We start from the raw sequence: 26,849 nt of genomic DNA on the forward strand, positions 1-26,849 counted from the left end.
TTAAAAAGTATATCTTTAATATTCACACTTACTACTAATACAATTGATATAATACAACCTTTAAAAATGATACACATGTCTACCAGCAACCAAAAGTAAGGTCAAAATCCATGTTTACGATTTTATTTTGGTGAGGCTAGAAAGTTAGTTATCTAACAAATATTGAAAAGAAAAAAATGCCAATCAAAATTAATTATATTCTTCTCACAGGTGCTTTCCTTGTAAAGAAGGTTCACCAAAATATCTGGTTCATATGACAGTTTTCTTAATTTTTTAGCAATTCAAGTTTGAGTATTATAATGTTACAACCTAGGAGAATGCTAGATTATAATGCACCAAAGAGAAACATTTATGAACAGTGCTATCTATTTAACTTGTATTATTTCATTCAACACACTTAATACTTAACTTTTAAGTGCCATATACTACCACACTTCCATCAGATTGATCAGAAAGGGTGAAAAACATAAAATTTAAGATATATAATGATACTAGATGTGTGTATACATAACATTACTGAAGAGATATAACTATTTGTTCTCTATAGTTAACAAAGACATTTGAAAGCACCTAAGCATCCCAATTGCTTCTAGAAGCTTTTTAAAATCCCTCTAGAAAAATAGTAGACACCAGTCATGTGAATCATAAATGTTTTCTTCAGTTTTTACCTTAAATTTTCATCCACCACAATGACATATTTCTGGGTCCCACCCACTCCTTCCCCAACTCCCGAGAAGAGGCAGAATGAACAAGTTAACTCTGGGAAATACTCACAAAGATGTCACAATAATGCACATCAGTAAGTCATTCAAGTCAATAACCAAATGAAAGGCAAACCATGAACAGAACACCTTGTCCCAAGACCTCTGTCAAATAAAATAAAATTATGGAAAATGCTTTACCTTGTTCATTTAGTGCCTGAGTTGGATCCTTCAAGAGGGCAGCATACTTGTGCAAAAGGGTTACCATGACCTCCAGAAGGCCCACCTCCCTGAACACATCTTTAAATATGTAGTCATGTCGCGTAAACTTCAGGAGTGTTTTCATTGCAATAATGCTACAGTGGTAAGAAGAGCTAGATTTTAAGAGAATGCTAACACTAATAAGTTCTTTACAAGGGATATAATTTAAGCTAAAAACGACGAACTCCAACATCTCAAAGTATTTGCTTTGCACTTCTGGGAGTTTAGAAATCTTCTCTGCAAACTGTGACAATGTGTGCTGTGACTCGAGGATGAAATAATTGGCATTGTCAGCCATGTAAATATTTGTGATGGCATCAAGGATGATCTGGGCAAGAAAGTTGGTTTTTGCTTTTAAAAATGCGTTCTGAAGAACTGCAAAGGCTTGGACGTTTCTCACACTGTGACCTATAATAGACAATAAGAACACAATAGTAGGTGTATGTGATAGTTTATTTAAACATTGCAATTGTAACATTTATCAACTGTTGACCAAAAACACACCTGGTTTTATGAAAGGTCTTATTTTTCTTCATCAGGTTCAGCCATTTAATTAAAGATAAATAACACCAATTAAACTTGTAATGCAATATTGAGAATATTCTGGTTCAAGAATAGTGTATGTTGAAACATTATACAATTTTAGAGAATAAAGCATCTTATATAGATTGAGGCATCAGAGTTTGAAAATAAGAAGGGCTGTTGCTTTTTATTATCTGTAACCTTGACCTTGACTAAGAAGTTACCTCTCATATTTTCAAGCTGAAGAAGTAACAGGTTTGAGAACAGCAAGAATGACAGCAGGAAAATAGGGAGGGAACAAGTTTCTAGTTTCCAATTTTCCTCTTATAATTAAAACATTAGAACTTTAAGTTGGAAATTTCTTGTTTTCAAGCTAAAACTGCAATTTCTTTACATATGCTTGTTAAAGCAATCCATGTCCAACTACTAGCTATTTTTATTTGTTTTACTAACTATATTTTTAAACATCTGATTTTCAATTTGTACCCATGGCTTGTATGAGGTGAATTAGTGACAATAATTATAAAGAATTAACACAAAGTATTTGAGGCACATGAAAACAAGTGCTTGCCTCTAAAAACTATCCACAGGTTCAAATCTAGAGCAATATGAGGCATTTGCCAAGAGTGACCAAAAAAATTAACATAGAGCCTTACAGAATAAGCTGGATTTTAGAAAGAGGATAAACAGAACTAGGAAAAATATAAAATGGGTTAGAACAGCTGTGGGCAAACTACGGCCCGCGGGCCGGATCCAGCCCGTTTGAAATGAATAAAACTATTGAAAAAAAAGACCATACCCTTTTATGTAATGATGTTTACTTTGAATTTATATTAGTTCACACAAACACTCCATCCATGCTTTTGTTCCGGCCCTCCAGTCCAGTTTAAGAACCCATTGTGGCCCTCGAGTCACAAAGTTTGCCCACCCCTGGGTTAGAAAGACCACTGAGAGTCCCTAGCTTGGGCATTATCTGAAAAAATGCAAAGATCAAAAAATTTTCAGTCTATATATGATTTCAATTTTATCTACAACACAAATTTATCCCATATGTGGCAAATACCAAAGATTTATCCTTACTTCTAGCTCCTCATTAATAGTATGCTTGTTCTTTTTGAGGACATCTCCACTTTCTTATTACCATCAGGTGATTAAAAAATAAGCTTAGCCTGGCTAATGTGGCTCAGTGGCTGACCACTGACCTGTGAACCAGGAGTTCGAGGTTCAATTACCAGTCAGGGCATATGCACAGGTTGCAGGCTCCATCCCCAATGGGAAATGCAGGAGGCAGGTGATCAATGATTCTCTCTAATCATTAGTGTTTCTATCTCTCTTTCCCTCTCCCTTCCTCTCTGAAATCAATAAAAAAAATATTTTTTAAAAAACTTGATAAAAATAAGCTTAGACAGACTGATGGACATGCAAATATAAAAGTCTGACTATATGTGACAAAAAGATAACAAAGTTAAAGAATAACTCTAACCAATATTTTGCATCTTTTTGCTAAGTGACATTATCGAGTCTCATTATAAAGAAAAGAGTTAAAAAGAGCTGAGTTTAGGGTACTATGAGAAAATTTGGATTTTCCTAAGTTTCATCTTCATTATTGGTTTCCAATGATGCCACTGACAAAAGACAAGGCATATTAATAACCAACCCGAGAACAAGCTGTCCACCACAAAGAGCTGAAATGAACACAATGTGTACACATACACATACACACAATTAAATCAAATGTAAAATGTCATAATCTTGCATACAAAGATAACACTCAAAATGCAGTAGTCAACAGAACATTAGGCTCTTAGTAATTTCTTTTTAGTTATAGTAATAAATCTGCCCTGATCCATCCTTAATCCTACTTGTTATCAAATCCATGTAGGGACCATGAACATAATGTAGTTAAAATAGGTTGACCATATAAATGACCAAGGAACATAGAGACTGCTAGTCTCCATCACAGGCTTCAAGAGCATTTTAACGAATTCAATTACTCATCAGTCTTACTGTACATAAACTCAATCATTTCCTGTGACTAATCCAGAAAAAGAAATTTTCTATTTGTAATATCATTTTCAAATTTAGTAGATCTTATGTACAATGGAACTAAACAAATTTGATCAATTGGCTTTCTATCAGAAAAAGTATCTAAAGGAACAGCTGAATAGTAACACCAAAATAAATAGCATATAAATTGAAGTATATTTTGAAATCTGATGTTATCAGGTAGTTATTCAGGACTGTCATAACCATTAAATTTCTACAATATTTAATTGAGAAAGGAGAATAATAATTAAATCTAAAAGATAATTAAAAGACTGCTCTAATATCTTAACTAAACAGATCTATAGTTTCAAATTTTACATTAACTGACTTCAATCTGTTTGGTACACAAATAGCTAAAAATAATAGAGGTAAAGTGAGGAAATCATTCTAACAGATGACAATTACCATCTCATTACTTTCAAGTCTATACAAGCAAAAACAAAAGAAAATGAATTAATCTAAGGTGTGAAAGGACAGTGGAAAATACAACAAAAAATAGAGCTTTCTTATTTTCAGAATCTAATGTAAAAGTGAGTGTTTGAAAAAAAGAGCCTAAATGATACAGGCATAAGTAAAATGCAATACAAATAAAGGTCTAAATAAGGAAATTGAAGAGTTCATTCCATACTCAGACACTAAATATTATTATTTTTTAGATTTGAAGCCATCAGTTTTGAAATATTGCAGAGAATGGATCTGAAGTGGTGAGATGAATAGAAGAATGAAAAGGTAAAACGACACCTATGGTCATACAGATAGATGAGTGATCTTCAGAGCCTCAACTAGGTTGTGGCAGTAGGGCTGGCAAGGAAGGAAATCAATGCATGCTTAGTGTAAAATGGAAAATAATGACTAAATTACACTTGTGAATGACCAGTGAGAAGGAGGCTGGCTAAACAATGTGAACGGTTACATTCCAGCAAGCCAGCTGAACATCAGCCCTGGCCATGTGTGCATCCAGCCCAGATTACGTGGACCAAGAGCTTTTCACAGTAAGCCCATGACAGAGACTGCAGAGCACTTCAGTTACTAGCTTGAACAAAAACACATTCTTTTCTTATGAAGAGATATATTCTTTATTCTAAAAATATTAAAAACATTCACTCTGCTTAGGGAACAAATTTGAAAGCTATGAAGAGGCATGAATTATGAAGCACAACCTCACAATTGTGTTTCTGGAATAATTAAGATGAAAAATCACCATGGAGTTGTTATTAATCAGCAGGACTATTTCTTAAAGGAAAGGACTGTTCCATTTTAAAAATTTATTTCTTTAGAAAAATCTCTCTGTTGGTGAAGATACAAAATTTTATAAAAGCTCCTGCTGTACAATACATAAATAGAAGTCCCTTTTAAGCGTTAACATATCAAAACAGATACGTTTACCAGCTTTATTAATAACTTAGTTTACTTTTTCTTTGAAATTTTTGATTTCTATACAATTTAATTATATATAAAAACAGCACTAAAAATAAGATAGGTAAATTATATCTATATATAGAGCAACAAAAGGCAAATGTATCCTCTTTTAAATGTAACTATTGATAAATGGGTAAAAATTTCTTGGTAACAGGAATTTTCTTTTGATAGACGATGAAAGGAAACCAGTGAAATCAGAGAAAATATTTCCCAAAGTACCCTGAACAAATAACTGGCAGAAAGTAAGATAAATAGTATCAAGTATATCAGAATAGGCACAGCCCCAACTTATAAATAGTCCAAACCAAAGAGTTACAGTTTGTAAAAGACTATTACTGCCTCATTCTATCAGTGTTACACACGACATCATCACAATTGGCTTTCCTAATTTCCATTTCTGTACAATGGTCCATCATCTCTTATCCAAACCTAGATTAATAAGAAATGTAACACCCCTACCCGGCTGGAGTGGTTTAGTGGTTGGAGCATCAGCCCTTGCACCTTGGGGCTGCAGGTTCAATAATTGGTTGGGGTGCATATGGAAGGTAACTGATGGATACTTCTCTCTCTGTCTCTCCCCCTTCCTCTCTCTAAGCATGTCCTCTGGTGAGGATTAAAAAAAAAAAAAGAAGAAATGTACCCTGTGAAGCCCACTAAAACAAATAATCAAATTTAACAAAGTCATTGGTAAGAAGGATATTTTAAAACACTGGATTTTTAAAATTAGCAGCAAGCAATCCTAAATGAAATGAAGAAAACAGTTTCATTCACAAGAGTATCAAAAAATAAAATACTTCCGATACATTTAACAAAAACACTGAAAATCCTGTACAATGTGCATTATAAAATATTGCTGAGAGAAAAATAATAAGACTCGAATAAATCAAAAGCTGTATCTTCATGGATTGGGGTACTCACGATGTCAATTCTCCCCCAAAACAAATTGATCTATAGACTCAATGTACTCCCAATCAACATATCTCAGCAGGCTTTTTATGTTTTCAACTAGAGACCGGTGCATGGCATTCGTGCACACTGTGTGTGTGTGTTGGGGGGGGGGGGGGGGTGGCCCTTAGCCTGACCTGCACGCTCGCAGTTTGGGACCTCTTGGGGATTTCTGCTTACTGGCAGGTGGACATCCCCAGAGGGTCCGAGGGGTCCTTAATGCTGCTGCGGAGGCGGAAGAAGCTCCCGCCACCGCCACTGTGCTTGCCAGCTGTGAGCCTGGCTTCTGGCTGAGCAGTGCTCCCTGTGGGGGTGCACTGACCACCAGGGGGTAGCTCCTGTGTTGAGCATCTGCCCCCTGGTGGTCAGTGCACGTCATAGTGACCGGTCATTCTGCCTTTTGGTCGATTTGCATATTAGCCTTTTATTATATAGGATAACTCAATAGTAAAATTTATATATAAAGTCCAAAGGACCTAGAGTAGCCAAAATAATTTTGAAAAGGAAGAACAAAATTGGACAACTTAAGTCACTTTATTTCAAGACTTACTTTAAAGATACAGTAATCAAGATTGCGTAGTATTGGCTTAAGGCACATTAACCAATGGAGCAGAAAAAAGAAAGGGTCCGATATCGTCATATATGGTCTTTTCAACAAAGAGACCTGGCACACCTGGATATCCATATTGTTAAAAAAAAAATTACTTCCTATCATTTATAAAAATTAACTTAAATTGATTCTCAAACCTTAATGTAAGCATTAAAATATGTACCTCCTAGAAGAAAACAGAGAAAATTTTAGTAACCTTGGCTTAATATTTCTTAATATGAGGCAAAATCCATAAAATATAGGGTGTTCCCCAAAATGAAACACATCCATTTTTGATAGCTTAATTGATGTTTCTTTCTTTTCAGATTTAATCCATTGGAATTAATAATTATTCAAAGTGTGCATACATATTTTGGGACACCTTGTATCTTAGCAGTGATAAATATTTGACTTCATCAAAATTTAAATTTCTCTTCTTCAGAAAGTGCTAAGACAAAAAAAGGGCAAGTAAAGACTAGAAGAACTTAAAATACATATTTTATAAAGCACTTATCCAAAAATAGGGGTCAAATGGCAAATAAGCATATGAAAAAATGCTCAAAATTATGTAGGAAAATGTGAAGTAAAAAACCACAATTAGAAACTACTACATACTCACTAGAAAATCTAAAATTAAAAAAACAAAACAAAAAACTAGCACCATCAAGTGTTGCTGAGGGTGTAAAGTAAACTTTCATACGTGGCTGATGTAAACGCAAATTGGGAAAGCCACATTAGAACACAGTTTGGCAGCTCCTCGTACAGTTAAACATAGATGTACCAATACCCAGCAACTCTACTGCTTGGTATTTATCCCAAACAAATGAAAATTTATATCCACACAAAAACATATTTTATATGAATGTTGATAGTAGCTTTTACTCTGTTCATCGTAGCTTTACTCATGATAGTTAAATAAATGCCATCAACTGGACAACTTAAGTGACTTTATTTCAAGACTTACTTTAAAGATACAGTAATCAAGATTGTGTAGTATTGGATTAAGACACATTAACCAACGGAGCAGTAAAAAGGAAGTGTCCCATATGGTCATATATGGTAGGAGAGCCAAAAAATTAAATACTAGCCAGTATCAAAACGGAACAAATTTCAGGTACCCTATATAATAAAACCCTAATATGCAAATCAACCGAACGGTGGAATGACCGGTCACTATGATGCACACTGACCACCAGGGCGCAGACGTTCAATGCAGGAACTGCCCCCTGGTGGTCAGTGTACTCCCACAGGGGGAGTGCCACTCGGCCAGAAGCCGGGCTTATGTCTGGCAAGTGGAGAGGCGGTGGCAGGAGCCTCTCCCGCCTCCGTGGCAGGCAGGCAGGCAGTAAGGAGCGAGGGGTCCCAGACTGTGAGAGCCCCGGACTGTAGGAGGGATGTCTGACTGCTGGCTTAGGCCCAATTCCCGAGAGGGCACAGGTCAGGCTGAGGGACCCCCCCCCCCACACCCAATGTACAAATTTTGTGCACCGGGCCTCTAGGATGTAATAACAGGATGAATCTCAAGTGAAAGAAGCCAGATACAAATAACTACATACTGTATGATTCCAGTTTATGAACTTCTAGAAAGGGTAAAACCAAAGTAGAGCAGTGGTTACCAGGACAAGGGGTAGGGAAATAAGGATTGAATGCAAAGGGCAACAAGAAACTTTTTAGAGGATGGGATGTTCTTTATCATGATATGGTGGTGATGGTACAACCATATATAATTATATATTATATGTTAATAATTATATATGGTTGTACTATCACCATCATATATATGGTTGTACCAACCATAATTATATATGGTTGAACCATCACCATCATCAAATCCAACACTCACAATGATAGATTTTATGTGTATGTAAATATCTATCTATCTATATAAAAGCCTAAACGACCGTTAGGACAGGATGACCGGCCGGTAGCTATGATGCGCACTGACCATAAGGGGGCAGACGCTCAATGCAGGAGTTTCCCCCTGGTGGTCAGTGCGCTCCCACAACCAACCTCCCGCATTCCCCCTGCCCCACCCGGCCCCGATCACCTCCCAGGCTGAGGGTGCACCGGGCCTCTAGAGTGTGTGTGTGTGTGTGTGTGTGTGTGTGTGTGTGTGTGTGTGTGTATAACTAAAAGGTATTATATATTAACTGAGGTATTATATATATACAAAATACCTCAACACTCCTGACAAAAAAAAAAAAAAAAGACATTCAATAGTCCCTTTGTGTGGAATAAAGCTATATACACTAGTCCATACCATAATGCTGCAAAGTAGGCTATGAGAAAAAGGTAATTTTGAATTATAAATGAAAATCAAAATTACCTAACTTGATCTATTTATTTTACAGAAGATTGTATCATTTTTTCCTGATATTTAGAAAGGTTAGGTCATTCATGGACACCTGAATTCTGACTCTTAGGTTAACATCCTTCCTAGTTAACCTTGCATTCAGAAACATATGTCACTGAATTCTTATGGAAATCCCAGGAGGTGCTGGGTTTTATATTTATTATCCCTGTTATGGATAAGACAACACCAGGCAGACGAATGGGGACGGTTATTTTTGCTGCATTAATCCTCTCATTACAAAATTATACTATTGTAACTAGCTATTATACCAGTGTCATGATCATACTGATTAACCAAATGAAAGAACAAAAGTCTAAAATAGGAAGTACATAGATTGCTGAGCTATTTTTAAATTAACTAAGAGAAAGAGTTAACTATAGAGTACTCAAGGTAGAATCGATAAATTAGAAGTATTTTGAGACCCCTATTTTTCAAATATTGAATAAAATGAAGCTTTAAACTGCTCAGAAAATATGCCTGAATTTCTTATTGCACAAACTTATTTATTTCTACTAATTTTTAGAGAGAGAGGAAGGGAGAGGGAGAGAGAAAGAAACATCAAAGATGAGAGAGAATCATCCATTGGCAGTCTCCTGCACACTCCCTACTGAGGGATCAAGCCTGAAACCTGGACATGTGCCCTGATGGTGATGTCTTGGTTCATGGATGGATGGATGCTCAATCACTGAGCAACACAGGCCGGGATGCACAGACTAATTTAAAAAGCTCTATACAATCTACACACTGAGGGTACATCTTATCACAGTAAGTTTGACAACTCAGTAATCTAAGTCATGCCTTTTCAGTGTAATTTTCTACAATAAATCACATTTAGGATTTTCTAATAAATTCATTTATTCTCACTGACTTAAAAACTTATAACTGATTACTATGTCACATAATACATACATAATGTTCTGTGAAATTTAAACAAACAGACATGCTGCTATTTTTTGGCTAATTAAATTCTACATGCAAATATAAACATATTGCATATTTACCAAGTGACAATCATGTGAAAGAAACCATTAGAAGCCCCCAGCTTCACATTACTTCAGAATGTTCAGAATGGTTATTATGTACTTAAAATAAATAAGTAAAAGCCCCCTTTTATTTTTTCAGTTGATATTCAATTACAGTTGATATTCAATGTTATTTTATACTAGAGGCCCAGTGCACAAAAATTTGGAGGGACCCTTGGGAGGGTCCCTCAGCCCGTCCTGTGCCCTCTCCCAGTCTGGGACCCTCGAGGAATGACCACCTGCTGGCTTAGGCCCGTTCCCCAGGGGATTGGGCCTAAGCTGGCAGTCAGAACCCTCAGGGGATATCCACTTGCCAGCGGGGAGCAGGCCTAGCTGCAGTAGGACATCCTTAGCGCTGCTGAGGAGGCGGAGAGGCTCCCACCACCACCGCTGTACTGGTAGCCGGCAGCCTGGTTTGTGGCTGAGCAGAGCTCCCCCTGTGGGAGCAAACTGACCACCAGGGGGCAGCTCCTGCATTGAGTGCGTGTCATAGTGACCAGTGATTCCCAGTCATTCTGCTGTTAGGGTCAATTTGCATATTACCCTTTTATTATATAGGAGAGAGGCCTGGTGCATGGGTGGGAGCTGGCTGGTTTGCCCTGAAGGGTATCCTGGATCAGGGTGGGGGTCCTGCTGGGGTGCCTGGCCAGCCTGGGTGAGGGGCTGATGGCTGTTTGCAGGGTGGCCACAGCCCCTTCAGAGTGGGGGTCCCCGCTGGGGTGCCCAGCCAGCCTCGGTGAGGGGCTGAGGGCTGTTTGCAGGCTGGCCAAGCCCCTCAGCAGGGACCCTCACCCCATGAGGGTGTGGCCAGCCCGGGTGAGGGGCTGATGACTGTTTGCAGGCTGGCCACAGCCCCCAGCCACCCAAGCTCCCAGTGGAGGCTGGCTGAAAGCAGGTATCTGGGATTTATTTAGCTTCTGTAATTGAAACTGTTGCCTTTTGCAGAGGCCACAGCCGGCCAGGCAGGCGGGAAGCTTGGCTTCCTCCATCGCTGGGACAACCAAGCCTCCTGCTTGCTCCAGCTCTGTGGCTGCCGGCCGCCACCTTGGTTGGGTTAATTTGCATATAGTCACTCTGATTGGCTGGTGGGCGTGGCTTGGGCATAGCAAAGGTATGGTCAATTAGCATCTTTGTCTTTTATTAGTGTAGATTAGTTTCAGGTATACAGCATAGTGGTTAGACATTTATATAATTTATGAAGTGATCCCCCTGATTATTCTACTACCCATTTGGCACCATACATAGTTATCACAGTACTAGAGGCCCAGTGCACGACATTCGTGCACTGTGGGGGAGGGAGTGGGGGAAATGGTCCCCTCAGCCCAGCCTGTGACTGGGACCCCTCAGGGGATGTCCGCTTGTTGACTTAGGCCCGATCCTTCCTCGCTCCTTACTGCTCAGCTCACGGCTTCTTGGCGCTGCCATGGAGGCGGGAGCCGTGAGTCTGGCTTCTGGCTGAGTGGCACTCCCCCTGTGGGAGCGCACTGACCCCCAGGAGGCAGCTCCTGCATTAAGCATCTGCCCTCTGGTGGTCAGTGCGCGTCATAGCAACTGGTCATTTGCCATTGGGTCTATTTGCATATTAGTCTTTTATTATATAGGATTATTGACTATATTCCCTGAAGAACTGTGACTATTTTCTTACTACTAATTTGTATTCCTTAATCCCTTCAATTTTTCCACCCAATCCCCCAACACCCCTCCAATCTGGCAACTATTGGTTTGTTCCCATATCTATGAGTCTGTTTCTGTTCTATTCACTTATTTTGTTCTTCTGAATTCCAACTAAGTGAAAATCACATGGTATTTAAAATAAGCTTGTATTCTTCTGTAACTAAATGTTATTAACTATACAGTAAATTTTCAAAATTTACTGTATAGTTAATAACAGTTATTAACTATTTAGATGAGGAGTCAAAGTCAGGTAATCTGAACTATAAAATTTATTTTCTGTTACAAAAGAAATTATGTAACTTCTTTGTACTTAGGTTTGCTGAGTTTTAAGTAAAATATATATACATAGAGAAAAGCACAGAGAGTGGAGAATATAAGTCATGGTACAGCCATATAAAGTGGAAATGTGTGAAGTGCCAACATCAAAAGAGACATATTTGGGTTATTAAACTGTTTATATGCTAAAATGAAATACTAAAATATAAATTTCACTGTTTTTATTTTATTATATTTCAGTATTTAATCTGTAAAGACTTTCACTCAACAAATTACATCATAAAGAGCACAAACTTTAAAAGAGTAGATTACCTTTATATAAGTAACAAATAAAGAGCAATCAAAGTCAGACTGCTTCATTCTTTCTCGATTTCTGACTGAAAATGGGAGATGGGAGACAAGAAACTCACCTTTGCCTGCAGGCTGAGGCACTGCAAATCCAGGCAATAAGAAGGGTGCCCCTGTGGTAATACCAGCTGGTTTTAGTTCACTGACACCGTATGTTGTTAGGGAAGTTATCAGATTAACCAGATCTTTCAAGGCATCTTTGGATTCTGCCTCTTTTGCTTGTTCCAATCTAGGAAGAGTAGGATTTAGCAAATATTTTTTTCTAGTTATATTCTCAAATTTAATACAGAAATGTTCAATATTTATATGCAGTAAATAAACATATCAAATGCTCCAAGAAGTATCTTCTTGCATTTTTCCCATATAAAAACACATTTTTTAGAATCTACAAATTTTCAGACATAATGGTGTATTTGAAAAAAATACACAACAGTTTGAAGCCCTGATTGATATCAGTGCTGATTTTGCCACTAGCAGTGCTATTTTAGGTAAATCATTGATCTTTGGTATAAAGTGTCTATAAAATAATTAGATTAAATATCTCTTAAATTCCCTAAAGCTCTAAGGCAGTGGTTCTCAATCTGTGGGTCGTGACCCCTTTGGCGGTCGAATGACCCTTTCACAGGGGTCGCCTAAGACCATCCTGCATATCAGATATTTACATTACGATTCATAACAGTAGCAACATTACATTATGAAGTAGCAATTTTATGGTTGGGTCACAGCATGAGGAACTGTATTTAAAGGGCCAGAAGGTTGAGAACCACTGCTCTAAGGTAATAAAGTTTCACTGTTTACAAGCAAAACCCTTATTAACTATTTCTTTCCTAAAATATTTTCTCTGCTAACAATTTTAAAAAAATGAATTTCTTGGGGAGGATTCTAACACTTCATCTGTATTTCATTAATTAATTCAGGTACTCTATTAGAGGATATTTAAATAAAGTTCTGAGAGGCTAACAATTTTTTAAAACAATCTTAATTCCTTTAGAGGAACATTGGAGTGATTGTAGAATCATCTTTTGATTATGGCTTTATTGAGAATACAAAATGAGGTGCAAAATGTAGTTTTTAAAGAATAAGATTTATCGGGGAACCTGCCCAAAAGTAGAGAAGAAGAAAAAGTATGCTTACCCTCACAACTAGAAGACATGTTAATATTATGATATATTTTTTAAACTTGTATTTTTCAATGTGAAAGTTTTGTTTTAATAAGTTATTTTCATACCATATGAAGAATTTTATAACCTCCCCCACCCCCACCCCCCAATTTGCTAGTGTTATACAGGTTTCTCTATGTAGTATAAACTCTCCATACATATGCTTTTAATGGTCATGGAGAACCAACCACTGATTTGGGGAGAGGGAAGTGGGATAGCTAGTGAAACTCAGAGTATAAGAGCACTAACATACATAAAATGTCATCTAAACTTAAGATTATATCTTTAGGATATAATCTTAAGAGATATTATTGTGTCAAAGTAATGATTATTCTGAGGCTTTTGATAATATCTGGTAACTGTGTTCTCAAAGGTTTGCACCAATTAATAACCTCCTAGTAATATGAAATAGTTATTTCATCAATTTTCAGATGTCCTCGTTTGTAAATCATGATACATATGCAAAATTATATTCTTCGGGGTTGCCTAGTATTAAGTAATAGTATCTTGGAAATAAAATGTTTAAAAATAGTGCTTATTTACAATAGATCAAATGACTCAAAAATAACTGATGACCCAGGGCACAACTAGTGAGGCATGAATATCTTTTTCCTAGTAAATTTGTAACCAGTCACTTTCCATATATGCATGGAACATCTGGTATGGAAAAGGAGGCTAGTGAAACATTTTAGATTACCTAATTTGTTTTATACATTTATAAGGTCTCACTCAATCTAATTATTCTTGTTTTTAGCTACATTAATAACAATGCTGAATTACTAAATAAGGAAAACCAAAAATATAATTAAGCAAGAATAGTTTATACTTTAGAAAGATTCTAATTATTTCATCTAAGTTTTACTTCTTCAGATACTAAAGATTTATTCTTCACATCTAACCACTGATTCTACCATGCTTATAGTCTACCTTTGCCAATTTAATTCTAAGTTCACTTTAGGTACACTATTCGCAGAAGAGGAATAAAAATAAGTGATTAAAGCTAAGAGTAGATAAAGTATACATTAAATAAGTGACTGATTCCTTTTATCCTAACCATCTATATATATAAAAGCCTAAGCGACTGGCCAACTGGCTAACCGGTAGCTATGACATGCACTGACAACCAAGGGGCAGACACTCAATGCAGGAGCGGAAACCACAGGCATCGTAACATGGGACAGATGAATCTTAGAGGGAAGGGGGAGGGCAGAAAGAGATGAACCAATGATCTTATATGCATACTAGATGCCTGGTGCACACATTTGTGCACCGTTGGGGTCCCTTGGCCTAGCCTGTGGGGATTGGGCCGAAACTGGCTCTCCGACATCCCCAAGTGGTCCCAGATTGCGAGAAAGCGCAGGCCAGGCCGAGGGACCCCACAGGTGCACAAATCTATGCACTGGGCCTCTAGTGAACTCTATTGTTTCCTTTGATGAAAAAGACTGAGTAGACATTTAAAATATATTCTTGAATTGGGGGGTTTTACCTAAGCAAGAGGTCACAAAGGAAAATATATCCTTGCCATATCCGAAAATCATCCAAAAGAGTTTGGGAAACATCACTGGAATCTTTGAGGAAACAAGAAAGCCCAGCAAACATTTCAACAATTTCTAGGGGAGACAGGTCATCTGATTGCTGCATATTCTGAACACATGTAGATAAACATTCTTTTTCTGTAAGAATAAATAAATAATAAACATGCATTATTTATGGCAATTGCTTAAGAAAACTTTCTTGTTTCGGAGTTAGTGTTTAATGGAACATTAAATTTAAATGTATCTATAAAATACTGTAAGATAAATGTTATACATTCTAAAAATAAATATAAGACTTAAATTCATTGGGAAAATTCTACCTGTAAGGACCAAACAAAGAGTAATAAAGGAAGTATTGAAAAGTAGTTGACATTTAATATAGTTTTTAAATCATTGGATGTTTTATCATCAAACAAAATGACTGCCTGCTGCCAAATGATATTTTTGATCTTTTATATTAATACAGTAAAAGGATGGAAAAAATTTAAAAAACTGTCTTTTAAGTTTAAGAAGACAAATCTAATAATTACTGTAAAGCTCAAATTAGAGTCAATCTAGACCAATGAGATACAGAACTACTTCAGGAAACAAAATTTTAAAAAGTTATGCTTGTACTATATATTACTAATTTAAAACACAGTTATACCCCATTACTGACTGGTGATTGGAATCATTTCATCTCTTATCTTTAATGAAATTTATTTGTCTAAAGAAACCCAGTTTCACATAACAAAGGCTAAAAGATTTAACATGTGAACAGATGCAAGAAACAGAATTGACAATTTCTCTTTTGTGTTGATAAAGAATCCACTTAATTTTATTTATGCCACATAAAACAGATTAATATCTGCCTACCTATGAAATATCTTAAGATTTTTAACTGTAGCATCTCAAAAAAAACTTTTTATTTATTCAGTAAAAGGGAGGGGATAGGTTATGACACAGAACTTATATTATAAGTGAATATTTACACAAAAATAACATTATTTTAACTCTTGTACATATCTATCATTTGGATGAAAATTTCTTACATTTTGAAATGCTTTACAAATAGAAAAATAATTATTTTTTCTCTTGGCAAATTTCATTTTTAATTATTGATTGATGGATTTAGAGAGAGAGAAAGAGGGAGGGAGGGAGGGAGGGAAGGAGAGAGAGAGAGAGAGAGAGAGAGAAAGAGAGAGAAACATAGACCTGCTCATTCCACTTATTTATGCATTCATTGGTCGATTTCCTGCACATGCCCTGACTCGGGAATCAAACCTGCAACCAGGGCATATCCAGAGTATGTTCCAATCAACTGAGCTACCTGGCCTGGGGCTGGCAAATATAATTTTTAATTTAAAGAAGAATCTTTGGGAAATTGAGAGATTAAAAATAAATCTGTCATCATATGAAGAGAAAAGTGAAAGAAATGTAGAGCACCTAGAATGAATAAAGAGATATTCACCATGGATATACTTCACTACATTGACACTAAGACCATGACGGGATATGGTCATGAGGACTTCGCCAGCACTCTTCCTCCAAGGCAGGTTATAGGGCGGGCACCAAGAGGTTATTGCACTGAATAAAAGCTGGAGATCATCTTTCTGAGCCAGCTCCTCCGCCGGGGAAACAAAACTGCAGAGTTTCACTAAGATCTAAACAAAACAAAACAAACGTGTATATAAATGAATGGTTGGGGAAAGGGAGGACCCAGAAAAGGACTAGATCTGACCATTAAAAACTGTGAAAGTTCAGGGTTAGTATGAGCAATACCATTAAAGCCACAATGATGAGTGCTCTAACTTAAACAGCATTAACAAAAAACAACTATAATTTAGAAGGGTGTTATTGTAAGATAGTTATCCAGCCCTACTTTTATCAACTTATTAAAAATGTTCTATGTTTGCTATTTTCTTTTCATCATGTATTTCTGTATACCTTGACCTAAGCGGCATAAATCAACAGTAACATTCAAAGTTGACGTTTTAGTTTTCTAGTTTAGTTCTTGAATTCTTAGTTTATCATAGGTGAAATGCAATTTTCTTCTCTAAAAAGAACAGTTTTAGAAAGATGAGAAAGTAAAAACAGTAAAACAAAGTAAAAGTATTTTCAAAATATTCTAATTTCTATATAGGTAAAAGGGGATATTAGAATAATAAAATCATCTTAATTCATAAGTAACTTTTAAATATGTCTAGTAGCCAAAAATCTTCTTAAGCCTAGCTTTCAAGGAAGATTAAAAAAACTTCTTAAATTCTGGAATGAGTATTTTTTAATTATGAATTGCAAAATATATAGTACACTGGTGTTTACAGCATCAAAAGCCTTCTACTTGGGGAATTTAGCTATGGTTTCCACCCTCAAAGGATTTTGATCTTCTAATCTCAATTCAGTGGCAGGAACAGTTAACTTTTTTACTCTGTGGGAAATTTTCTCATTTAAATATTTTCAAATATAAATAATGTTAATAAAATAAGTATAAGTTATGAAATAGTTTCATTCTATTGAAAGTGCTTCATGAACTCTGAGTATTTCATTATCTGTGGAGAAACTGCTACATAGAAAAAAGTATTTGGTACAGCATAGGGAATATAATCACTGATACTGTGATAAATCTATACGGTGCCAGGTGGGTATTGAAAATATTGGGGGTAGAGGACACTCTGAAGTATATAATTGTCTAACCACTATGCTGTATACCCGAAACTAAAACAAAATAGTATGGAAGTAAACTGTAATTGAAAGTCTGAAAAAAGTATTTGAAATGTCATGATCTGTCTGAGAAAGGTAAGTCTTGCTTTTCCTATTTCCTTCAATGCATAAATCTAATTAAATACAAGAGCTTTCTAAATCATAGATGCCAAATATCAGGAAGATAAAAAAGGATTAGGAATTTAGACAAAAAAACAAAATATAAAATAAGTAATATAGGCACCCCCCCCCCACACACACACACACAAAATAATGCCTGGAGATATTGTTGAGTACTAAATGCCCATTAATATGTGTAATATGTATATATTTTCCCATATGTATCAAATGCAACATAAAGCCACCTGGGGGAAAAAGATAGTTAATTGCAGCAAAAAGACATATGCTCAGAAGAGTGTATTGTTGATTTTACTTTTCTTGGGTTCTCACATTATCCTGTGTGAGAGGGATGAACATCATTTCTCTAATTCGCAACATAAGAGCAAATCCAAAAATAAAATACTTATTTCCAGATCAGTTCTGTATTCTCAGCAGTAAAATGGATTTATTTCTTGAAGTTATTGACTCTTAAGATAATAGGTTTTAATCTTTAAGGGCAAAAGTATTCTTACAAATATCTAATATAATCCTTTCTTTTTACAAACTAGAAAACTAAGGCCTATGTCTCCTCCCTCTCGGCCCTACACTACCACTTCTATTTGCGGGGAATCTGTCACAAAGTCCAGCCACGGTGGCAGAGCAATAATTGGCTCCATCAATGCAAATGAAAAAGCAGAACAAAACAAATCAAACAAACAAACAAAAAACCCCCCACAAAAACCAAATGCCTACATGGAGCAATACCAACTGCTAAGGGCCCAGGAAACTCTCTGTCACATAATATAAACTTAGGAATTTAATATCAAAAACACTATGTGTTCTGAAAACATGCGATAAGTTATATCTCCTAGACAAAAGGATGAAAACCATGTCCAGCCTGGGATGAGAAACTAAGAAAGGGAAGTGACCTGATGCATTGAATGAGCAAGGGGTGGGGAAGAGAGAGGAGGTGGAAGAGCCTGGTCTAACCACTGCCCCATCCCGCTGAGGGTCACAACTGGGATACCATCTTTCAGTAAATGGGGAGTTTCATTTAAATGCTCTCTTGAGTCCCTTCAGGCCTTCACTTTCAATGATCCCAATATGCCAAAATGAATCTTGCATTTGGTTGAAAGCACCCACTGTTTTCAGGTCTAGAAAAAAATTTAAGTTTTAGAAATTTTTGCTATACTTATTTACTATTAAAAATATACAATTCTGAGGGGGGTCAACTGAGGAAAAAGGAGACATATGTAAAACTTTAGACAATAAATTTTATATATCTATATATATATCTGTATCATCTATCTATCTATCTATATCTGTATATATATATATATGTACACACACACACACATACACACACACACAATTCTGCCCTAGCTGGTTTGGCTCAGCGGATAGAGCGTCAACCTGTGGACCAAAGGGTCCCGGATTTGATTCCCTTGCGGTCAAGGGCACGTACCTTGGTTGCAGGCTCCTCCCCAAGCCCGAGCCCTGGTTGGGGTTCATTCAGGAGGCAACCAATCGATGTGTTTCTCTCACATCAATGTTTCTCTCTATCTTTCCATCTCTCTTCCACTCTCCCTAAAAAAATCAACGGAAAAATACCCTCAGGTGAGGATTAAAAAATATATATATATATACAATTCTACTTCCATTTATTGCATAAAGCATTAATTCCGTCTTTAGAAGGGCTTTATTGAAACAGGGCAACTAATCTAATCAACACTGTCTAAAAACAGCTTTAATTCCCATGAGGTTTACTCCTTCATTTACTTCCACTGCTTTTCTCATCCATTCTAATTCAGGAGTCACATTAACCTGAGTTCTAATCCTATTCTGCCATTTGTTCTCACTGCCATTTGGGAGGAAAACAAAAATTCTGAAGTCATGGGTTATCTTGCAAATTATTAGGTAAGGGATTTAAGTTCATCACTAGCACAAAAGTATCTAATAAATCAAGTGTCCAATAAATATTTGCAGAATTAGTATTTTATTATCCTGTCTTTTCTTTTTTAAAACCGCCTTACCCTCCCACTCCTGTCCTTTCATGGCTAGCAGCTCTACAGTAGAGTACAGTCATTCCCGCAGTAAACACCTCAGTTACATGGGGTGCAATTGCCATCTGGACCCAGCTCTACCTTACCTACTGCAGATCCACTGCCCTACTGCATGGTGGTGACAACAGCGCAATCACAGGTACTTTCATTTCATATCTACTATGTCCTAAGGGAGAACTGTAGCTTTGTGTATTATTTAACTTAATTTTCACAAAAAACCCTTTAGGTAGGTATCATTATCTTCATTTTAGAAATGAAAAATCTATATCTTAGGTGATATAATTTCAGAGAACTGGATACAAGCAGGAGTGGGGGTTTTTATTGAGGTGAAAACACATAACATACAATTTACCAGCTTAATCATTTTAAAGTATAGAGTACAGTGGTGTTTACTCTAAGTACGCTGTTACACGACACATCTCTAGAACACTGTCATCTTGCAAAACTGAAACTCCGTACCAACTGAAAACAACTCTTTTTCCCCACCCACAACCCCTGTCGATCATCATTTTATTTTCTGAGTTTGACTCACTTTAGATTCACATAAGTGGAATTATACAGTATTTGTCTTTTTGTGTCAAAATGTTTTTTTTAATTCTATATTAGGTTCTCTGGGCACACTATACTTTAAATGTTTGTAGTTTGCTTGCTTTGAAAATTTTCTCCCAAGAAAGGCTATCAAAATGACAATATTTCCAGGCTAGGTAGCAAAGGTCTTTTTAAGCCTTTCTTAACCACTAATGCTATTAAAGGAATGGTGGCCATGGTGGGAAAGAATGAATTTGCAGGCAAGGAGCAGAGGAGGTAGCAGCAGGCACTAAAATAAACATTTTTATAATTTAAATATTTATAGTTAGATATACAGGGACTTCCTATATATAGACAGCAACAAAAGAAAATCTCTTGACATTATAAGAAATATTATGACAAACTTAATGATTACCAACAAAAGTTTTCCTTGCTTAGTTCATTTCACAGATGTTATTGCTAGAACAAAGGTAAACTTAATAGTTGACTCTGTCCAAGAAACAAACTTGTTAATACCTCACATATTTCTCAAAAGAAGTGTACAGATCCAACAAATGTGACAGTTACATGAGATAAAAATAATAAACAACATGAAATACTACAGAAAATGGAACAGGCAACACATTAATTGAAGGAATACACCTGTCTCACTTTAAACAGCCAGGCAAACATACCTGTACAAAAACTTTCTGGAGTAGTCCACGACGTTCTGCTAGAGGTAGCTCGTTCTGTGCACCTCCAACTGCCTCAGGCACATGTGGAAGGTCAAAAAACAGATACAAACATTTAACCAGGGTGGAAGGCACTGACATCGTTGTCATGCAGTCCACAGTTTTCTGGAAAACAAATCAATCAATAAATGAATAGGTAAATAAGTAAGAAAACAGACATAATTGCAATTGGTACAGCTAAGTGAGGTTACAAATTTTAAGCCAGAAGCTAAATCATTAACTCCAAATTTTCATGCAGGAAATTATATATAAAAATAAGATTTTAAATGCCTGAAGAAATTAAAAATAAATGTGTGCTAAAAAATACTTATTTCCCATTTGGACAAATTTGCTCTAGTTAAATATTGAGATGTGTTTATTTGTTATTATTAAAGTATCAAGTAAGTTTGCTATTTATTTATTAAGAGGTAGCATGTTTCAAATAATATAAGCTCTGGTATTTAGAAAAAGGAAATTAACTATGAATGTGGCCAACTAATTTTGCTGGACCTCGCTTTTATCTCCTATAAAATGGGTATAATGGTACATACTTCTTAGGATTAATAGATTATGTAAGGTAACAAATGCAGCCTGACCGGTTTGGCTCAGTGGATAGAGTGTTGGCCTGCGGACTGAAGGGTCCCGGGTTCGATTCCGGTCAAGGGCATGCACCTTGGTTGCGGGCGCATCCCCAGTGGGGAGTGTACAGGAGACAGCTGATCGATGTTTCTCTCTCATCGATGTTTCTAACTCTCTATCCCTCTCCCTTCCTCTCTGTGAAAAATCAATAAAATATATTAAAAAACAAACAAACAAAAAAACAAATGCATGGACATATTAAGAACTAAATTATATATTAGTAGTTGACTTACTATCACTGTAATGTTATTGTTATTGTAGATTTGGGGGGCTGGAAGAACATTTGAAGGATATAGCCATCACACAAAATGCAATCTCTGTATTATTTTCAAGGATTTCTAGAGAAAGAAATTCCAGACCTTCTCATGGTAAACATTTCAGTATTTTAAAGAAGTATGCTATAATAATTACCAAAAATTTTCCATGGTGCAGTTTTTAATAAAAAGGTTAACCATGCCAGAGGTGAGCATTTACTGAATGCCTAGGGTATGTCAGGCAGTGTGCTGGGAGCTGGACACATGTCCCTGTCCTTCAGGAGACCCTAGTCTACCAGCAGAAGCAGGCTCATCAGTAACTGATTTAATCTCATAAGCGTCACAGTGGGAGGACATAGTGGCTAATATAAAAGGGACGCATCAACACTGCCAGGAATGGAATAAAAAGTGTAGGAATTAAAATCTGAGGGGAAAGATCACTTGGAAGATACAAAGATTAGGCCACACAGTACATACAATATGTTTCAGGAACCTGAATCCTGAAAAGCCACAATAATAATGTCTAATTTTTAATAAGTGATTATTATAGCACAGGCACAAGGCTGAGCACTTTAAATTATTATCTCACCTACTCCTCACATTATCACGATGAGGTAGATTCCATTACTGCATGACCCCTGCCTTACAAGTGAAGGGATTGTGGCCCATCACTTATATATACCCTGCCTCAGGTTAAGTGGTCTACACTGTATATGCTCAATGACTTATGTACAGTCTCCCATTCCAGTTTGATTTTTATTTTGTTGGCACTGGGGACTCAATAAGTGTTAAAATAAATAAGTAATAGAACCAGATTTCAGAGAATTAGTGGGTGGCAATGTAGATCATAAGTTAGATTACAGAGCAGGAAGGCCAGGCTAATTATTAGGAAACAGATACGGAAAACCCTATGAGATGGGACTGAACTAATGCAGCAGCAAGATGATGGGGAGGAGAGAGAGAGCCTAAAGAATATTCACTGCAAGATCTGTTTTTACAGATCCAGTACCATTTCCTACCTCTAATATTCAAAACCCCCCTGCTTTTCCTACCTACGCCTTACACTTCAGATGTCTCATATCTCCATACATCTAATGTTCAGTTTAAATACTTTTTTGTGTCTGAAACTGTCATTAATTTCTCACCTTTCCTCCTATCCTCACCTATAAGATGTATAAGGCTCATAATTCTATTTTCATAGCACTGCATACATCCACTACTGCATTTTATAGCATTAGCTTCATCCACTTCATCTGTCACCTACATATTGATTCAGAACCATGTTTTAGTCATCTCTGCATTTCACTGCTGCCAACAGAAAATGGCACACAAACAAAAAAGTCTAAAATACAACACAAATGTTTTTAAAATGTCTTTTCTCTTTTCCCAGTTGGACTATTGGTAGCTTTCTCTTTCTGTTAAGCAAAAAGATATGATTTTTCATTTTCATATTATAACTGACAGATTAAAAGTACAACTTGGTATCCAAACCAGTAATTGGCAACTTCTGCAATTTTTAAAAAGTGACCAGGTTTCTCTCCTGATTTTTTTCTTATACTTTTACGACAATTTATCAACTTCTGCATGTTTCAGTTAATCACATTTAATTGTTTTCTACTATGTGTTAGGTATTAGGTAGGACATAGTCTCTGTCACAACTGAGAAAGAAAACTACAGCATCAATAGAAAATATGAATAAAACAGAAATATGCCAAATAAAATTATTATTTTACATTTTACTCTAAACCAAACCAAGCTTCAGCACAGTAATGTAGAGGCATTTGTAACTACCATAAACAGCCAATAAAACTGGTATTTTGAAAGTCATCTGGTATGGTCCCAAATACATGGAAACAGGGGTCCACTTTAGGGCTATCTGAAAGTTACTTAGGGGGAATAAACATCTCCATTGAGGGGTTTCTTGGGATGTGAGGCTTCTATGCTAAAACTCAGAAAGTATCAGGTAAACCAGGACAAGTTAGTCTGGTCCTTTTTCTGATTGAAAAAGAGAAAAACGCACACACCACACACATACACCAGCAAGCAAAAGAAGGAAACAATCCATTCCAAGGGGGAAAATGTCCAAGTGCTACTCACTCTGAGCTAGTGACTAGTTTAAGGATATGGTTACTAAGAACTAGCATCATTTGTGTTATTAAGTAATGTGAGGTGTTTAAAAGCCCAACGTAATGAAGACAATAGCCATTCTCAGAGTTGGTACTAACTTTGATAGGTAACTATACTCTGGACTGTAGAAGGTTGAATAAATTTACTTCATTCCCAAAATATCACAGGCCTAAAATCAGGTACAAATGAGCAGAGACCACATATATCATGACAGATGTTGATACAATTGACTTAGAGGGGAAAAACCGATCTCCAGAATAAATCAAGTGGTAAGGGAATATATATTTTCAGAAATGGTAGTATTTTCATATTTTCCTTAAAAATTAGAAAAATTTAAAAGTATTTTCCAGGTCACTTATTTATTAGTTAAGTGCCCTTAGCGGAACCTTAGATGATTCCTCTAAGCCAGAGCTGCCCTAACGTGGGTAAAAGAATTCCTGGGCTGGTCTGATGAAGTCAGAGCTCCTGGGCTAGTCACCTCCAGCCACAGGTGGTCCGCCCTGCCCAGTGTGCTGTGGGAAACCATATGATGTTCTATGTGTGTTGACATCACAAAGATAAAACCACTATTCCAAGTTAGGTATTTCCTCATATGTAAAACGCCTAAAACATCAACCTCCTCATCTGGATGTTGTCAGAAGCATGAAATAATGTATAAAACGAATTAGAACAGCGGTTCTCAACCTGTGGGTCGCGACCCCTTTGGCGGTCGAACGACCCTTTCACAGGGGTCGCCTAAGACCATCCTGCATATCAGATATTTACATTACGATTCATAACAGTAGCAACATTACAGTTATGAAGCAGCAACGAAAATAATTTTATGGTTGGTCACAACATGAGGAACTGTATTTAAAGGGCCAGAAGGTTGAGAACCACTGAATTAGAAGAATATCATGATCATCATAAAAGCTTATTCAGATATGACAATAAGTTTAATTTTACAAAATCCCAAGAGGATTAAAAAAAAGAGGTTGAGGTATCAAAGATGAAAACAAAGAACTTACCTGACCAGAGGATGCTAACAAGTTAATTGTTGTCAGAAGCATCCAGCCTCTACTGGCTTCTTCACTCTGATTGATTTCTAGGAACTGGACAATAGCCCGACTTGCAGCCTCTATAAAAGCAAAGGAAAAGGCAAGCTATTAGGTGGGGGGAGGGGAGGAATCACATATAAAGAGGTTCTTCCTTAAAATCTGCAAAGAAATGATCATTTACTAAGCACACACTTTGTATCAGCACTATTACATGCTCTATGTAAACACAGTAAAGAGCAATGTTTTCATGGCACACATAGTATATCATCCTATCCTTCGGAAATGTAAAACTCAACCTACATATTTTAGGGGAAGGTATGTCATAAAATAGTCAAAATGAGCCGTGGAAGAGGTAAAGTGTGAACTAAGCCTGCCTGGAAAGCAAGTATAGGTGTTCTCTACTTTTCAAAGTTCACACTGGGCTGCTTCACTTTTTGATGAAAGACCTATATCAGTCCCTGTTTTTGCTAACTAAAAGAAATCAAAAAATGATTTTTACTTTAACAAAAAAAGGTGAAAGTGAAAATTCAGCACTTGTTTTGCAGGGAGCTGTTCTAGAGGCAGTGCACCAGGCGGAGTGAGCGTGACCCTGCTAGCTCCCTCCCCGGGAACTACATCCCAGCATCCAACCCCGCAGCTTTGATTATGTTTGTGAGCATCTGTACGTTACCTCGATTTATTTTGTGCCTTCATTAGCAAGATGTGTTATGGTATCGGAAAAGCCTAAGAGAGCTCGTAAGGATGTTTAGCGTAAAACTGGACACAATTAAGCATTTCGATAACAAGGAAGAAAATACACTGTAAGTGTGCTGAACTTCGTGCAGCCAATATTCATACTATTTAACATGCACTAAGAACCTTGGAAGCTAGAATCTTGGTTGTGCTAGTAGTAAAGTGGTCTCTTTTAGGGAGCATCCAGTAACGAATAAAATCGAAATTCTGCTGCTTGAGGGGAAGGATGGGTGTACCAAGCATGGTGCATAGTTATCGTTATCATTCCTGCTTTAACTGTATGTTAGTGTTCTTTTAGGTTTTATGTGTGATTTGGTATGATCTGAAAGGTTATTTCTGGAATCTGGGAATGACCAAAATTTTTCCATATAAATTAAAGTTACATATTCTTCAAATTATGCCGTTTCAGTTTATAAAAGCTTTCATAGGCAAGTTCTACTTTTGGATAACAGGGAAACCTGTATAGGTTTGTCTAGGAAGTGGGGGCCAGTGGGAATGAAACCGAGCAATTAGGAGCAGAAATAAAAGTGTAGCTAGAGGAAAGAGCATAACGTACTGATCAAGACAAAGAACTGTAATAATACTGGGTTAACATTCTAGAAGAGCATACTTTGAGAATTAGATTAGAAGAAAGTCAACGTAGTGATAGGAAACTGATGCCTATTTATGATGGAAGGTAAGCTAAGGACTTGTATTTGACTCTTTGGGCAAGAGGGAGCAAATGCAGTTTCTTGAACAAAGGAGGTGATGAGAGGATTACCCTAAGACTATTAACTTACTAATAATGTATATGACAAACTGGGAAGGCAGAGACCAGTGGAGGGAACAAATTAGGAGGTTGCCTTCATGATACACATAAGTGGTGACTTGAGCAGCTGACAGTAGGAAGAGAGAAAACAGGGGGAGAATCATTCACAGAACTGTGATGGTGCAAGAATCTTTGAAAGTTAATTTAGCTCATTATTTTTTTAGAGATAAGAGGAAATGGATAAATCCCTAACCATATACTTAATTTCATCAGTAGAGAGTTTGTCAATTTTCATATGAATAAACAAGATGAATGTTAACTACTTGTAGATTTAACTCATTTAATTGTTACAAGAACTATATGAGCTACTTTATATTATTAT

General features: G+C 36.5%; 1 protein-coding gene across 10 annotated transcripts in view; it reads right to left on the reverse strand.

Annotated features, from left to right (window-relative positions):
• WDFY3 (WD repeat and FYVE domain containing 3) overlaps positions 1-26,849 on the reverse strand; it is a 182,118-nt gene that overhangs the window by 130,213 nt on the left and 25,056 nt on the right. For all 10 annotated transcript variants that reach the window (XM_036338502.1, XM_036338493.1, XM_036338472.1 and 7 more), the window contains exons 3-8: positions 24,958-25,067; positions 20,895-21,056; positions 16,302-16,494; positions 14,803-14,989; positions 12,219-12,385; positions 903-1,370 (exon numbers count right to left, since the gene is read on the reverse strand). In XM_036338502.1, the coding sequence (XP_036194395.1) occupies positions 903-1,370; positions 12,219-12,385; positions 14,803-14,989; positions 16,302-16,494; positions 20,895-21,056; positions 24,958-25,067 (1,287 nt within the window). The remainder of the gene's footprint in view (positions 1-902; positions 1,371-12,218; positions 12,386-14,802; positions 14,990-16,301; positions 16,495-20,894; positions 21,057-24,957; positions 25,068-26,849) is intronic.

This window comes from Myotis myotis, unplaced genomic scaffold (genome assembly GCF_014108235.1).
Source record: "Myotis myotis isolate mMyoMyo1 unplaced genomic scaffold, mMyoMyo1.p scaffold_m19_p_1, whole genome shotgun sequence".
Classification (NCBI taxonomy): domain Eukaryota; kingdom Metazoa; phylum Chordata; class Mammalia; order Chiroptera; family Vespertilionidae; genus Myotis; species Myotis myotis.